The sequence below is a fragment of the Pelecanus crispus genome, chromosome 1, assembly GCF_030463565.1.
Source record: "Pelecanus crispus isolate bPelCri1 chromosome 1, bPelCri1.pri, whole genome shotgun sequence".
Classification (NCBI taxonomy): domain Eukaryota; kingdom Metazoa; phylum Chordata; class Aves; order Pelecaniformes; family Pelecanidae; genus Pelecanus; species Pelecanus crispus.
In genome coordinates this window covers 9,866,538-9,880,635 of record NC_134643.1, presented here as the reverse complement: position 1 = coordinate 9,880,635, position 14,098 = coordinate 9,866,538, and the positions used below count along the sequence as shown (strand labels likewise).

Genomic DNA, 14,098 nt, shown 5'->3' with positions numbered 1-14,098 from the left:
TTCAGTGGGCTTTGGATCGCATCCTAAGACAGCATGACCACCAAGAACAGCTGGGCAGACATGACCCTGTTATGCTTGGCCAAGGGAGCTATTTCCAGAGGCATCACTCGCTGTGGCATGATGGATGGAACAGGGGAATGAAAAATTCATTTTTGGCCACCTTTTGGCAAAGTCCTCAGGCAGCTGTTTAAAGCTGTGTCCACCCATTGTTGCAGAAAAATTCCTGTAGGCTTGTGCTTCCTTTCATAGCAATCAATAGGATGTATGACGGTAAGGGCTGCATGGCCAAGTGGGTAAGTGAAGCAGCCTTTCAGCTCTGAAAATGTGAGTTCACATCCTGTTGCACGTCTCGTGATAATGATATCAGTGTTCTCTGCCCAGTTCACAAAGAACATTTATTCACATCATAAGCACCAGATGCTGTCTCAGATATGTGACATCTCCCACTGAAGACAATGAGAGATCTGCATTTATATCAAATGTCACAGGAGTGAGTTGGTGGGGTTGTTTCATGTGGACTACAAGAGAATCTGGCTCTGTAAAAGTTCTTATAACACCATCACTGTGCTCTCTCAGCATCTTCTGCTTTTGCAACAGGGTGGGATTCATCTCACCTGACCTAGATTCTTATCTTGACTGTGTGTAAACTGCACAGAGAAGGTGTCTATCTCTTTCTTTCTGATAGAGAAGTCTAAACAGCTAGCTCGGATTTGATGCTTTTCTTCCAGATACCTGACATCAAGAAAAATGAATCACATTAAATTAGTAAAATTAGTACTGTTAGATATCCTGCAAGAAACTTATTTACCATATAATTTATTCTTCTGAGGTTACTTAGGCCTTCACTGCTGTGAATGATAACTTGATACAAACATGCATGTTAAGAAACGAAAAGTAAACAAAACAAAACAAAACAAAACAAACCCCACAACAGAAACAGAGTTGGAAGTGCTAAGGGTATCTCTATTCAACTGCTGTATAAACTCTGTGGCACAAAACGTTTAAAGAATCAATTCAATAGTTTTTCCAGCGCCTTCTGTGTGAGCTTGATTTGACAATAATCACTCTGGACCAAGTCCGGATCCCAGATGATCTACAAAGATGCCTTTTATTCCCTCAACTTTTGTTTGTATCCAAATGTAACCAGGAGGTGGCAAATTGAGGTTAATCTTTCTCAAATAAAAGCAAATACACACTAACTTAGCAACACTGCACATATGTAAGCTTTTCTCTTTTTTTCGCTTATTAAATTTGCAGCTTAGCAGAATGCTGGATGTGTAGATCTCACACAATACTGAGACATACGGTGTGATTGTGTTAACATTATATAGGAACCCTGGCCAACATTTTCAAAAGCTGGTGCCAGAAATTAGGCTTCTAAATAAACCTCCAATTTGCCAAAATGCATAGTGCTTTACACCATCCAGTGAAGTCCGTAAGAGCTGCTGGATCTAACACCTATTAAAATTGCAATAATTATTTGGAAACTTAGCTATAAGGTAGGTAAAAAAATATCCCTTTCATTTAATGATGCACCTTTAGTTCAGCAGTGTTGTTGTCTACTGACAATTTTAAAACAGAATGTTGTTCCCTGTGAGCTTCAAAAGGGTTTCTATTTCAAGTGCGTTGAAAATCCCAGATTAAAAGTGACTTGTCAGATTGAGCCTTAGACCCACTTAACAATGCGACTCAAGGTAGATACACAACAGGGACTTGCTAATATTGAGTGCAGTAGGCATCTGCTTGGCAGATTTTGCCATTCTATGTCCAGGCTGGGAATTTTTATGCATTTCACAAGCAGAACTAAGCTCCACACCAGCAGGTCACTCTCTTGGGAGCATCTGAAGTAGCCAGTGCGAAGCATTAAGGAGTGAAATATTTCTTAAATCTCTCCCATACTGGGGACTTAGATGTTTTAGTCTGGTCCTCTCTCCTAGAGGAGGTGTGTCTCTCCATTCCAGGCACGTAGACCAGAGCCATCCTGGGAGCTCCCTGTGCCTTCCTGTTGAAGGTGTTTCACTTTTTATGGGATAATTACCTCTAACCTTAGCCAAAAGTAGTACGAATGTTGCTCAGATGTTAACCAGGAATGCAGAAGATCTGTTTTCCTCTGAAAAGCTCTCTATTTTATGTTAAGTGCAGCAGGAACTGGAGCACCAGACCCTCTCTCAGAGGGAATGAATTAACTACATGGTCCTTTTCTCCCAAGCTTTCAGTGAACGAATATTTAACCAGCAAGGACATATGACCCTGTAGTCAGCATTCTCCTGTAAAGTCTTCCAAGCTCTAAATAAGTTCCCTTATCACTGATCCATCAAACAAAAAGCAGAGAAACAGAAGAACTACCTTTGACTAGTCACTTCTGTGTTAAATGGGGACCTCCCACACACCCAACACATCGAACTTTATCTGTAGAGCTTATAAAGAAATACAAAATTTGAGTTCTGAGGGGTTAAGATGTAACACTGAGGACTGGTGTGAGCTTCCAAGATACCCAGGTGTACGTTAAAAAATGGGGTTTATGATCTTCTGTAGATTAGATGACAGCTGAGAGATGACTTTCAGGGCATAGGCATTTATGTGCCATTGGAGACTCAACTGTAAGCCATCCTGAAGATGAAACTTGGTTTCCTGAGTGGCCTAAATACCGTGTGGCTTCTTCTCTGCAGTCTGATCAGAGCTGCACGATACATTTTGCATTTGGACACATCTGCAACAAAGTGCTTCTCTACAGGATGGATGGGTTATGCCAGAAGGACTAGACTCTCAGCAGGGGGACTTTCATGCTAACCTTGCAGCTACTCAGAGCAAGCCTGGAAGAGGGCAGGGGAGAGGGGAATGAGTCAGGTTCTGGAGGAGACAAACAAACAGCGCAAATTTTAAATGGAATCAACCTCACTCCACTCCTGCCACAAAAAGCACAAACAAAACAAAAAAATCCCTACAAATAAATTGAAGTCCACATTTTTTATTGAGATAGAGTTTGCATCCCACTGGATGTGTGAGATTTGTTCTACCTTGTTCCAGTGTTTGTCTTAAGCACTTTGTATTGCTTTTCCATTTAACACACCTGTGTTGTTGATAGAAAAGGCTGACATACGAGAGCATTAGTCTGAGACTAACTGAGCTGAGACTAGCCAGGTGAGTGAACTTGACTTTGCAGGTGCCGCTTTGCAATTCTGTGCTGACCTCTGCTAGCAGGAAAGGCGACTGGGTTTGCAGCATTTGGAAAGGCTGCTGTGAATTGAAAGGTGATTCATGTTGGGGAAAAAAGGTTGGTAAGTAAGAGGAGGTGGAGGAGGTTTTCTCAGGAAAATCAACCCATGAAGGGAAACATTTCACTTAATTAAGCAGCCCCATTTACAGTGGGGAGATCAAAGGAGAGAGGAATTGGAGAAGCAAAGAATGCGGTCTATCCCATAAAAGATCAGGTGAAAGAGGAAGATAAGTCTAAAAATAACAAGGGAAACCTGTGCAGACCTCGATGTTTTATGAACACGCTTATTAAAGCAGCAAAACTAACCAGATGGGAGGACAGGGGGAGGCTTTTTGGCAGACAGTATTTCTCTGTGGCTCAGCCAAGTCCCAATGGGGTGAACACCACATCTCAATCAGCCTGTGCCCTGGATTAGCAGAAGAAATAAAGGAAGTGTTTTCACTGAAGAAAGGGAGAAAAAGCAATAGAGAGAGAAAAGGATGAAAAAGATCACAGGAGAATCTGAGGGCTGGTAGGGGAACTTGTTTAAAAAAAATACACAGAGAATTCAGGAGCTCAGGGCCATGTTGGGATGTGGATTGGAAAGTGCTGAGACATAAAACTCCTCAAATGGACAAAAGCAATGTCCTGGGCTGTTTCTTCTTGTAGCTGAGAAGTGACTTAGACTGCAACAATCCTACTTTGCTGATCCACAGCTTTGTTTTGAACATTAGTAAAATATCCAGATCTATCAAAAATATTTGGTGTTGCCTTGGATAGCAGTTAGAGTCCTAGGTTCTGCAGCATATCAGACTAAGGGTTAATCTGCATCTTTAAACACTGACATTCCTCTAAAAATCTGACCTCAATGACACTTACTCGTCATCAGTGAAATGAGGATGAGTCCTTTGTATCCCATCAGAATTTCCAAATGGGCACTGTGAGTTGCTCTGATACTGCAATGGTTACAGCTAAATAGATAGGCTACATACGTTTTTTTGAATGTTTCCTGAATGTTTCTAGGGATGGGGCCTCCACTACCTCTCTGGTAGTTTTCTCCTAATTCAATGAAAATTTTGTTCAAATGCCTTCTGTGATTACCGAGAAGGCATTATGAAAACTCTGTTTCAGAATACAGAACACACTTTAAAGAAAGTCCTTGATTTCTTTATCAATGGATAATTTCCTGGGTGAAACCCTAAGAGACTGGAAGAAAACTGGATTTGCTAGCTGGGGACAGCTGCAGACATGCAAGTCCAATTTTTAAACAGCTAAAGAAATTAGAGCAAAAGCTCCCTTGGATTTCAAATCGCCTTTTGTGCTGGGGCTGCCTGCTGCATGTTTTTTCTGTCTCTTTTTTTTTCAGCTTCAAAATTAAAACAGATTTGAAGCCTTGCCTCTGTTTAATTTCCATTATTTGCAGTTGTTTTTCAATATTGCTGGGAGAAGTTAAAGAGCTGTATGTTTTGCATCATCAGTGGTGTGGAGGGTGCTGGAGATCCTCAGTCACCCTGTTCAGGGGTCTTCCAGTGACGCCAGAGGGCAGGCAGCCCACGCCGCAGCACCAGCACCCGGGGCAGGCAGGGGCTCCTGCTGCCTGCACGCTGCTCAGCATTGCGAAGGCATGATCTCATGGACATGTTGGGAGTTTATCTCTGACACAAATTGCCACAGGAAGCATTTTGTCCAAATTTCAATATCAAAGTGGTCACAGCCTCTATGGTGAACAGCTTTATTTACTTAGGAGATAAAGGCAGCTGAGCAGAAAGTTAAATTAGGGTAAGCAGTCTCCTGCTTCTGTATAAATGCTGAAAGGAAGTCAATGCCTCTCTCAAAGCCAAAGATCAAAGGAAATGCATTTCCTAGCATAGCCATTTTTAGACTTCACCAGTAACTTAAAATATAAGAAATATAAAATCAGGGCAGTGCCGGCTATGCTAACTGTAGGTAACACTTAAGTAAAGCTTAAATCTAAAAAACGCTCTAGTAACTTAAAAAAGGATAGATTATCCATCTTTGGCTTTGTTCTGAGCATTCCTGAACCATCCTGTAGCTGGCGAGAAATGATTAAATTAAACTTGAAGGAAGAGCATTTCAGCATTCACACTGCAGTGTTCTGCACGGGTGTAGCAGGCTGCTTCTTTTCCTTGCCTTTGAGCAGTGCGCTACTCTTTCAGATCCCAGCCTAAATTTGTTCACATCCAGAGGTTTGGCATAGCCCGTTATGAAATGAGAGCATGGCATGAACCTATTTATTTTGATACCCTATATTAAACTGAGCCTGAAGTATGTTGAAGTCTGAGAGTAGTCCAGCTCACTAAGACAAAAGATAAATAACTATGCAGCAATACATTTACCTTATCTACATAGCAAACATTACAGAAATTTTTCTTCCGAGAGCTTTCTTCAGTAAAACCCACTTCCCTTTTCAGTCTTTGGTCAGACAAACTCCTACAGAAATCCACTGGCTAATGAAGGTCCTAAGGATTTTTATGAGACCATTTTCTCACAGTTGTTATCAGGTGCTTAAAGGAAGCAGTTGGAGATTTAAGGGGCGGCTTATGGAAAATATCCATTTATCTTTAAACTTTCCAACTTTTAAAATACTTGCAAGCATGGATATTCAAATCAGTGATAAAGATCAGCACTGGCATGCTTCAGCACAACATGTTTCCTTCCTTGCGAATCCCAGCTCAACCATGTGATGGCTAATACACTCAAAAATGCAATGAGCTTATGACCCATCTATCTGTGCAGTGTTCATCCTTATGGGGCACTCCAAGTTTTAAAAGAGAGTTATTTTAATCTCTTTAGATACCATGGGACCAGCTATTGTTCTCACTGGCACCATTTTTGTACTTAGAACTAAATGCATCTGCACTTCTTAACCAGTAATGGAGTTGCATATACTTTAAAAAAAAAAAAAAAAGTAATCTTCTTTTCTGGGGGCACTATATATTTTGTGTGAGAGAGATGCGCAAGCCTACAGTCTCTAAATTGTCTAAATTAGGAGTGTATTTGCTCCAGCAGTGCAGATCCTAGGCAGGCCAAATCAATCTCTGGAGCTGCCTTACTCTTTATGGTCAGCTGTCCTTTGCAACGTGCCTGCAGTTGAATCAGAGTTCAGGGCCTGACCTGCTGAAGCCTGGGACCACCAAGTGCAGCAAACAGCATGAGCTTGGACCATGCGGTTGCATCCATTAGAAGGATGATCAAGAAAACACAGACACACAAGGAAATGTGAGAAAAGAAGAGCTAAATAAACTAGATAATCTGGCTTGAAGCAGAGGTTACATCAGTGCTGATGTCAGAGAAATAGTGCCGAAACACCCAGATGGCTCCTAGGCAAGGTACCAGCAGCAGTCCAAGCTCAGTAGCTCAGTGGTTGGCTGCATTTATGCAGCTGCCTAGCACTAGTTCACCGAATACCTGACCAAGTTAATGTAAAGCTATCCTGGGTAATATCAATCTTACTCTCAAATCATTGCTCTTTTACATTCTATGTATGAAGAGTTGTTCAAAGTTGTGGTGACTTTTTAAAAGTAGATGCATTTTTTGGAAATACCATTTTCTTCCTCAGCTGTAATGTAGGTCTATGCTTTTCCAAATTTAATACCGAGATAGAAGCGAGGGAAGAATTCTTTAATAACTCTTTCAAAATTTTCCTCTTTGTTTTGCTCTGATCGTTAGATCTGAAATCTAAGAGACTGGGATTTAGAAGTGTTTCCGGATATTAAACCTCTCCTTTCTTCCTATCACTTATCTTTCATCACATAAAATCTCCAGTAGCTAACTCCTTACTTCAAAACACAACACATACACAAACACACATAACAGAATCAATGACCATACCTCATGGAACAGGATTTTAACAGACACAAAGATAACAGAAATACAAGACTTAAAATAAAATACCTCATCATAACTTAATACTCCATAAAGAAATGCCTTTGGCTTTTTATGAAGTGTTGGTGCCTTAGGGTGATCCCAACAGATAGAAATACAGCTGTACAGTAGGAGAACACAATATAAGAGACAATCAGGAAATAGACAGTCTGGACACAATGTTATCTCAGAGATGTGGAAAAATGTATATTTATATATATAAACATATAACGGGTAGGTAGATGTCTGAGCTGTCAACAGAAGGGAGAGGGTTCAGAGGATAATTTGAAACATCCTGAGTTGAAAATATAAATTACTAATCTGGAGGGTGGTGTGTGAAGTATGATTGATTTTGAGTAAAAATAGAAGTATGTAATTAAGGAGACACTTACTGTACCAGGTCTGGGATACGGGATACGACCTTCATATTGTACCCACCGATGATCCACACTCTCTTTGTGAGCATAAGGGCCGTTGAAAACAGCTCTGATGTCTGCCATGCTGTACACACAAACTGCAGAGCCCTTGAAGACCGAGCTGGAAAAGGAAGCCAGATGGATATGTAGATGGTTATGTGTATTGTAAACACATCTTCAGTGCATGCCTCCTCCAGTGAATTAACTAATTCCACAGAGTCTGGTGGGGTTTGGATCAATCCTGCACCTGAGAGTTGATATAAGTGGTGCTAAATAACAGACAATGTGGACAGGTCTGATAACTACAGATATTTAATACCACTGTCATTACTGTTTAAAACCTTGCTTGGTTGAAACCTGGACTTAGCCTTTGGGACCACTTGATAGACTGCCATTTTTTCTAGTGGCTGATAGGTTCAAGCTATTATTTATCAGCTATTACGATTAGAATTTTCTGCAAATGGCAGACATTCCTTTACATTGTGTTCACATCTGGAAGTCTGTATATTAGTGATATTACAGATGTGTCTGAGAATTACAAGCTGCGTTGGACAGACAATAAAAAGAAAAGAGATCAAAATAAACATTTATTTCTTTTTCTATGTCTTTTTCCTTTTCTTTACGTATTTTTCTCAAAAAACCCTCAAAGAGTTCAGTTTTCCAAAGAACATCATGCCACATTATTCAGTGGCATGTACTTTAGTTACTTCATATGCCGTTTCATTCATTGTGCAACATTTCATTCAATTTTAAGTATTTTATGTGGTTATATATTCTATGGAGCCACTGTAGTGGCTGCTTCTGAGTTAGGGAGTGCCTTGGCAATTTTTCATTGTACTCATACTGTTCAGCATTTGGCTAGTCATTATTTATACTTAATTCAAAGGTTCTGGAGACAAAAGAAAGAATTATTTATTTCGTTTCTGACTATTCTATATAGAGCACCTCATTATCACCGCTGAGAGGTTCATTAATTAATTAATCTATCCCCATGAGATAAAGACAGATTATTCTTCCATCAACTCTTGTCTATAAAAACACTGAAATATTACTTTAGAGCATAATGGGTTTTGATCCTAAGAAACAGCTGATGTCAAGTTGTTGCTTTCAGAAATAATGCTTTACAACAATGGTTTGTCATAAATAGTAACTACTGGTTGCTCAATAAATATGATTGAAATTTGTAAATTGATCTAGATGAGGTTGAAATAAACTAGCATGCTTTTAATTGTTAAATTTTCAATATTTTTGACTATCATTCTCAAAAGTCAGGTACGCAAAGATTTAGGGACATAAGTTATATTTTCATTTCTGAAAATATTATCCTTAGTGACTACAGTCCCAATATTGCAAGACTTATTCAAGCAGTCTCTCACTGCTCTCAGTAATCAGGATCTAGTAGTAGAAAGGTTTAATAAAAGGCCTGAGTAAGATCTTCAGCATTTGCTTTCAGAGGCAAACATGATCCTAATGCATACCTTGTTGTAGTGAAGACTCCATATACAAGCGGGTTTCTCTCATCTCTTGTAGAAAGTAAGAATATATCTTCTGCAATGGGAAAAATATTTTATTTTTTTTAATTAAAAATCCATTGAACATTTCTGCATTTACCATTTATAATTTGGAGATTTGTAAATATGTAACAAAGCTTTATTTCTGTCTGAATTTTAATTTCTGCTATGTGAATTTGTGCTAATATTCTGAAGTTTGTCCAATTGCAGATAGTCTAATTTTTATATAGAATCAGCTTTTCACTTTCCAGCTTTTGGAGTGAAAGTGAAAAAACCCACATTTTGAATCAGTCTAATTTCAGTTATAATCAGGGGCTTCTGATAAAAGACAGAGATATTGCCAGCACTGTTTGGAAAATGGATTAAATCAGAACAAGACATAGTGTTTCTACAAAGAAGAAAAAAAAGCCAAGCAAAACTGATGTCAAAATGAACCATTAAAGATAACTCAACTTACGCAGCTCATCAAAATGTGTGTCTGCTCCTTCAGGACCAGGTATTGAGCACACAAGCCTGGCTTTCAGAAAAGTAGTCCATTTGTTTATTAGGCTCCGTTGACCTCCCATATCATTCTAATAAAAATAAAGTGAAACAACTTAAATATTAAACAAATAAGAGTTTTAATATATGATATTTGACAGAAGCACAATATTGACTGTACTTCAGTCTGATTCCACAGTTTGATCTTACCACAACTATGACAAATAAAGTCTTTTTTTTTTTCTTTTATTTTTTTTCCAAAAAAAATGCAAGACAGCCTTTTTATAAGTAGCTCCAGTAGTCACTTCTCAGCTCGGAGAGAGAGCAACTAAAATTTACTAATTATACCCAAATCTTACCAGCTCTACAGTTGGAATGCTGTGAAACATATGACTATATCATATGATTTCTTGTTCCCTGTGATGTTAATTTTTGCAACCAGTAAGAATTCAATAATTCTTTACAAACCCAATAATAATACAGAACATTTTGGATAGATTTCTCAAAAAAGAAAAACTATACTCATCAGCAGGTCTGGCAATGTAAATACTGCGCTGTTTGGTTTTTGTACATAGTACAGAGAGATATACATTCCAGGAAAAAATCAGTCATATCATTTTAATAATCGTTGTTATGGAAATATCAGTCTATCTTCCACAAAAGCAATTTTATTTTTTGTTTATTTTACTATTGGTTTCCAAGATATGACCATACTTGCTCAAATTTCCTTTAGGCATTGGAGAAAGAAATAAATCTATAAAAGGTCACTTGAAATTTGAGTTATCTTTCTAAAGGGTAGGTGTCCTTCTACTGACTTGGATTCTATGATCCTACATGCTTCAGCTAGGTAGGTGGAAGGAAGACAGGATACACTAATTCCATCTAACTACATTTAAGAAATTAAGATATTTCTAAAATATTTAGGGATTTTCCAAAATGTTCCTTTGAAGGAAATGAAATACCATGACAGAAGTGTTTCAAAATTCTGATGATTATGAGAAGGAATGTGACAAAAACAAGAGTAAAAGATTGTCAGGAAAGGAAAAAAAAAAAAGAAATGTGCGTGGGGAGAGTGGATCCTGAAGAAAGTTCTAAATTTTAAGAAGCTGGAACTAGGAGTTTGCTTAGGAGCTTACCTTGTTCCATTAAGTATATGAAAAATCTAATGAATTACATTTATCTGTCCCCTTTGGCCCCAAATAACAGATCTGTTTAGGTTCCACAACGCTATTTAGGCCTCAATTTTTTCATATTGAAAACTGTAAGGGCAATGATATTCCAGCAGGAACCAAGAATTCAAATGCTTACAAGAGATGTTATAATGAACAGCAGTCTCCAAGCTATAGGTTCTGAATTACCCCATGAAGGTGGCTACTTCTTTTCATTTACAAACTCTGAAGCCTAGGGGATCTGTACTGCAAATTTAAGCACCGCAAATTTGGTCATAAATATTCATCCCCTCTGGATTCATTAGGAAAAATCACCTTTTTTTTTTTTTTTTTTTTTTTTTTTTTAAATTGGCTTTGCAACTCTGAAGGTATAGAACCAGCCAGTAGGAAACACTCGGTAGTGGGAATTACGTGGTATTTCCATGGATGTGTTTGGCCCTTCAGGGACATAACATAAATATTACAGGCATTTAGAAAGGCGGTTTTCAGTCCTGAAATTCACTTCACAAGTAGTAACGCTTATCTGGTAATGCACTCTAACCATTTTCCCTTTTCATGTACTTGCTGCTTTTAAACAGGTTAGCTCATTTGGAAATTATTCCTGTTCATCTATCACCTTTGGAACTCCTGTTCTTACAAGAATTCCTGCCTCCTCTCTTGATTTCCTGAGGTCCTGCCAAGCCTGGAGCTTTGCATCTAGTCAACAGATTTATTACAAAGGTGTCAAAATTAGCAGCCTGAAGCCAATACGAAAAAGAAGCTCTGCATGTGTGTGTTCTGTTCAAAGACACAGCAGATAAACTTTGTGGTGTAATTAAAACCAAACAATTACAAAGGTGCAACAAAGAATCTTAAAAAGCAAGAAGCAGTAAGCTTTTCCTTCCTCTGGCAATTTGGATTAGCTAAGCAATTCTCGCATTGCAGGGCTTCCACGTTGATTTCTGGTGGATGCAGTGCAGCATCACAGGCCTCTGAGATGTCTCTGACTGCCTGACTAGGATCAGAAAGTGGGGAGGAAGCAAGATGTGGTGGGGCTGGAATGGAAGAATCACCCTTGTCTAGCTCCTGCTCCTGTCATCACAGGTGTTCAGCTTCTGCAGAGACGGGAAAATATCTACTTGTGTTTTACCACCCGTAAGTTGTGATCCAACGCAACATTTTCACAAGTGCTTATTTTAAATATATCAGTAGTTCCACTGAGTTCCTAAAGAGTAGTGTGAACAAATACTGTGCTCAAAGGAAGCAGTCTTAGCAAGTGCTATGTGCTTTAAAGTATAAGATTCCACTGGATTTAAGATATATCCATATTTCCTCATGCTCAAGCCAGGACATGATGTTAACCATGTTACCTGAATTTAAGAGACATTAAACAGACATTCACTAGGTGTGCCTTACATATCCAAAATTTGCCAGTAACACTGTATGGTTTATAAAGGAGCAAGGGGAATTCAATGACCAGCCAGCACTCCATGACCTACCAAGTCCTTCTGAAGCCAGACAGTGACAAATTTATAGTGCAGAAATGGAGAGACTGAAAAGACCTTTCACTGATTTAGACAGTTGCACATATAATGTGCCGACATATCCTCCAATAAGCTTCTTCCTACTGCCATGGCTGAATGAAACAAAATGTACATTTTATTAGGAGGATGTTTTTGTTTGTGGTTTTTGGGGGGGTGGGGTGGGGTGCTGGGTTTTTTTTGATTAGGAGCCATATAATACTCCAAGTCTTCATGTAATCTCTGAATAAGGCAATGTCTTTGCTTTCCTAGTACATGCCCAGGACTCACTGACTAAGAAAGTGCAGGAATTGACAAAGGCTGTGGTGATTTTATCTACAAGTAGAATTAGTTCAGCTCAGGCCAAGGTGATTCAAAAACTATTAATAGGACAGACATATCTGTGCTCCTGGACTCTCAAGTAGTAGTTGTCTTATTAAGCTCCAGGAATCTCAAATTTTTGAAGCAAGTGCACCCCTTCCTTCCTAACACTATTTTTTGGTGCATATTAGGTCAGACTTTGACATGTCTTGAGGCTTCAGGTGCTGGAGAACATGTGTTTATGCTCTTTTCCTTCAGATCATGTTGTCATGATCTCATTAGCTTTGCATCATATCTGCCTACTCTGTTGCAGATTCCTTGGACCATCACAGTTCATGATTATTGGCCTCTGAGAGGTTGGACAAAGGACTTACTGTCCCAAAATCTTTTTGAGACTAGGCTGGTACAGAATGAAGACAGTCTCTTCTGTGGAAAAGATTATTTAATAATATCAGTTTGTAATGAATCACTAACGTGCTCAAATGCTGAGCTGGATGTAGAGCATGACGTGACTATAGTAAGGTGTACAGGCTGGGTAGTCAGTGGATAAGAAAAAATGGATAGAACAGAGAAAATCAACAAAGCAGAGGCCAGTCAGTGCATATGTGAAAAGAAATAAGCATTTAACACATAATTACAGAATCCTAAGAAAACTGCTGGACTGATTTACACCAAGCAAGGATTTGCCTCAACCCTGCTGGAAGTGTGTGGTAAACTGGATGCACCGAAATTATTTTGGTCAAGAGATACCGGTACTGAAGACAAAGAATGTTAAATATATCAGGTAGATGAGACAAGAAGACAAGATAAATTTAAGTGCTGAGAGAAGGGCAAGGCAGCATGAGCGAGCCTTTCATTCCAAAAATACGGCTAATCTACTTGTACCAGATGAGCAGCCACGAGTATCTGAAATCTTATCTCCCAAAATATCACTTCCAAACACACTGGATTAGCAGTGTTTACTACAAACTTTGTTACAGTACAGATGAAGGCACTTGGAACTGCATATTTCTTTTTGAATATAAATAAAGGTTTAATTTGACCTTACTGCTTTGTAATCTCACAGGCTGTAACAGATACCAACATTTCCGCCTCAAATACCTTCTTTTTAACAGAAAGAAGTGCCTGTAAAATCTTACTTTTGTTTGCGTGAGTTAGAGATTTAGATAATTGCCAACTAGAAGGTGGGCAGTTCAGTCTGTCACCTATTGAGGAAATATTACCAAAATATATCACAAAGGTTTAAAACCAGAAATTATCTAGATAAATGGGGAAGTAATCCAATATGATTTTAATAAATCAGACAGACTTTTAGTCTACAGAAATCCTAAAATTTCAACCCTTTTCAATGAGACAGTTCTAAAAAATAAATTTTTGGAGTGAGAAATCAGGTTTCTACCAAACTACATTAAGAATTCAAATATCAGATGTCTCACTTTAATGAGCACGGGCAAGTGTATGGCTTTCTGACATCCAGGAAGAACGCTGTTTAAATGCCACAATGTAAAAATTGTGAAGTAAATTAAGGTTATATCATACGCCTTTCTTGGGAGACTTCCATAGAAATCTCAGTTTTCTGATCTGCAAGTTTTTTATAAGCGAGCAAAACAACAGGTTTTTC

General features: G+C 38.6%; 1 protein-coding gene across 1 annotated transcript in view; it reads right to left on the bottom strand.

Annotated features, from left to right (window-relative positions):
• SEMA3D (semaphorin 3D) overlaps nucleotides 1–14,098 on the bottom strand; it is a 111,739-nt gene that overhangs the window by 27,394 nt on the left and 70,247 nt on the right. Inside the window, exons 9-11 of the mRNA XM_075728101.1 lie at nucleotides 9,466–9,580; nucleotides 8,976–9,045; nucleotides 7,474–7,618 (exon numbers count right to left, since the gene is read on the bottom strand). Coding sequence (XP_075584216.1) covers nucleotides 7,474–7,618; nucleotides 8,976–9,045; nucleotides 9,466–9,580 — 330 coding nt within the window. The remainder of the gene's footprint in view (nucleotides 1–7,473; nucleotides 7,619–8,975; nucleotides 9,046–9,465; nucleotides 9,581–14,098) is intronic.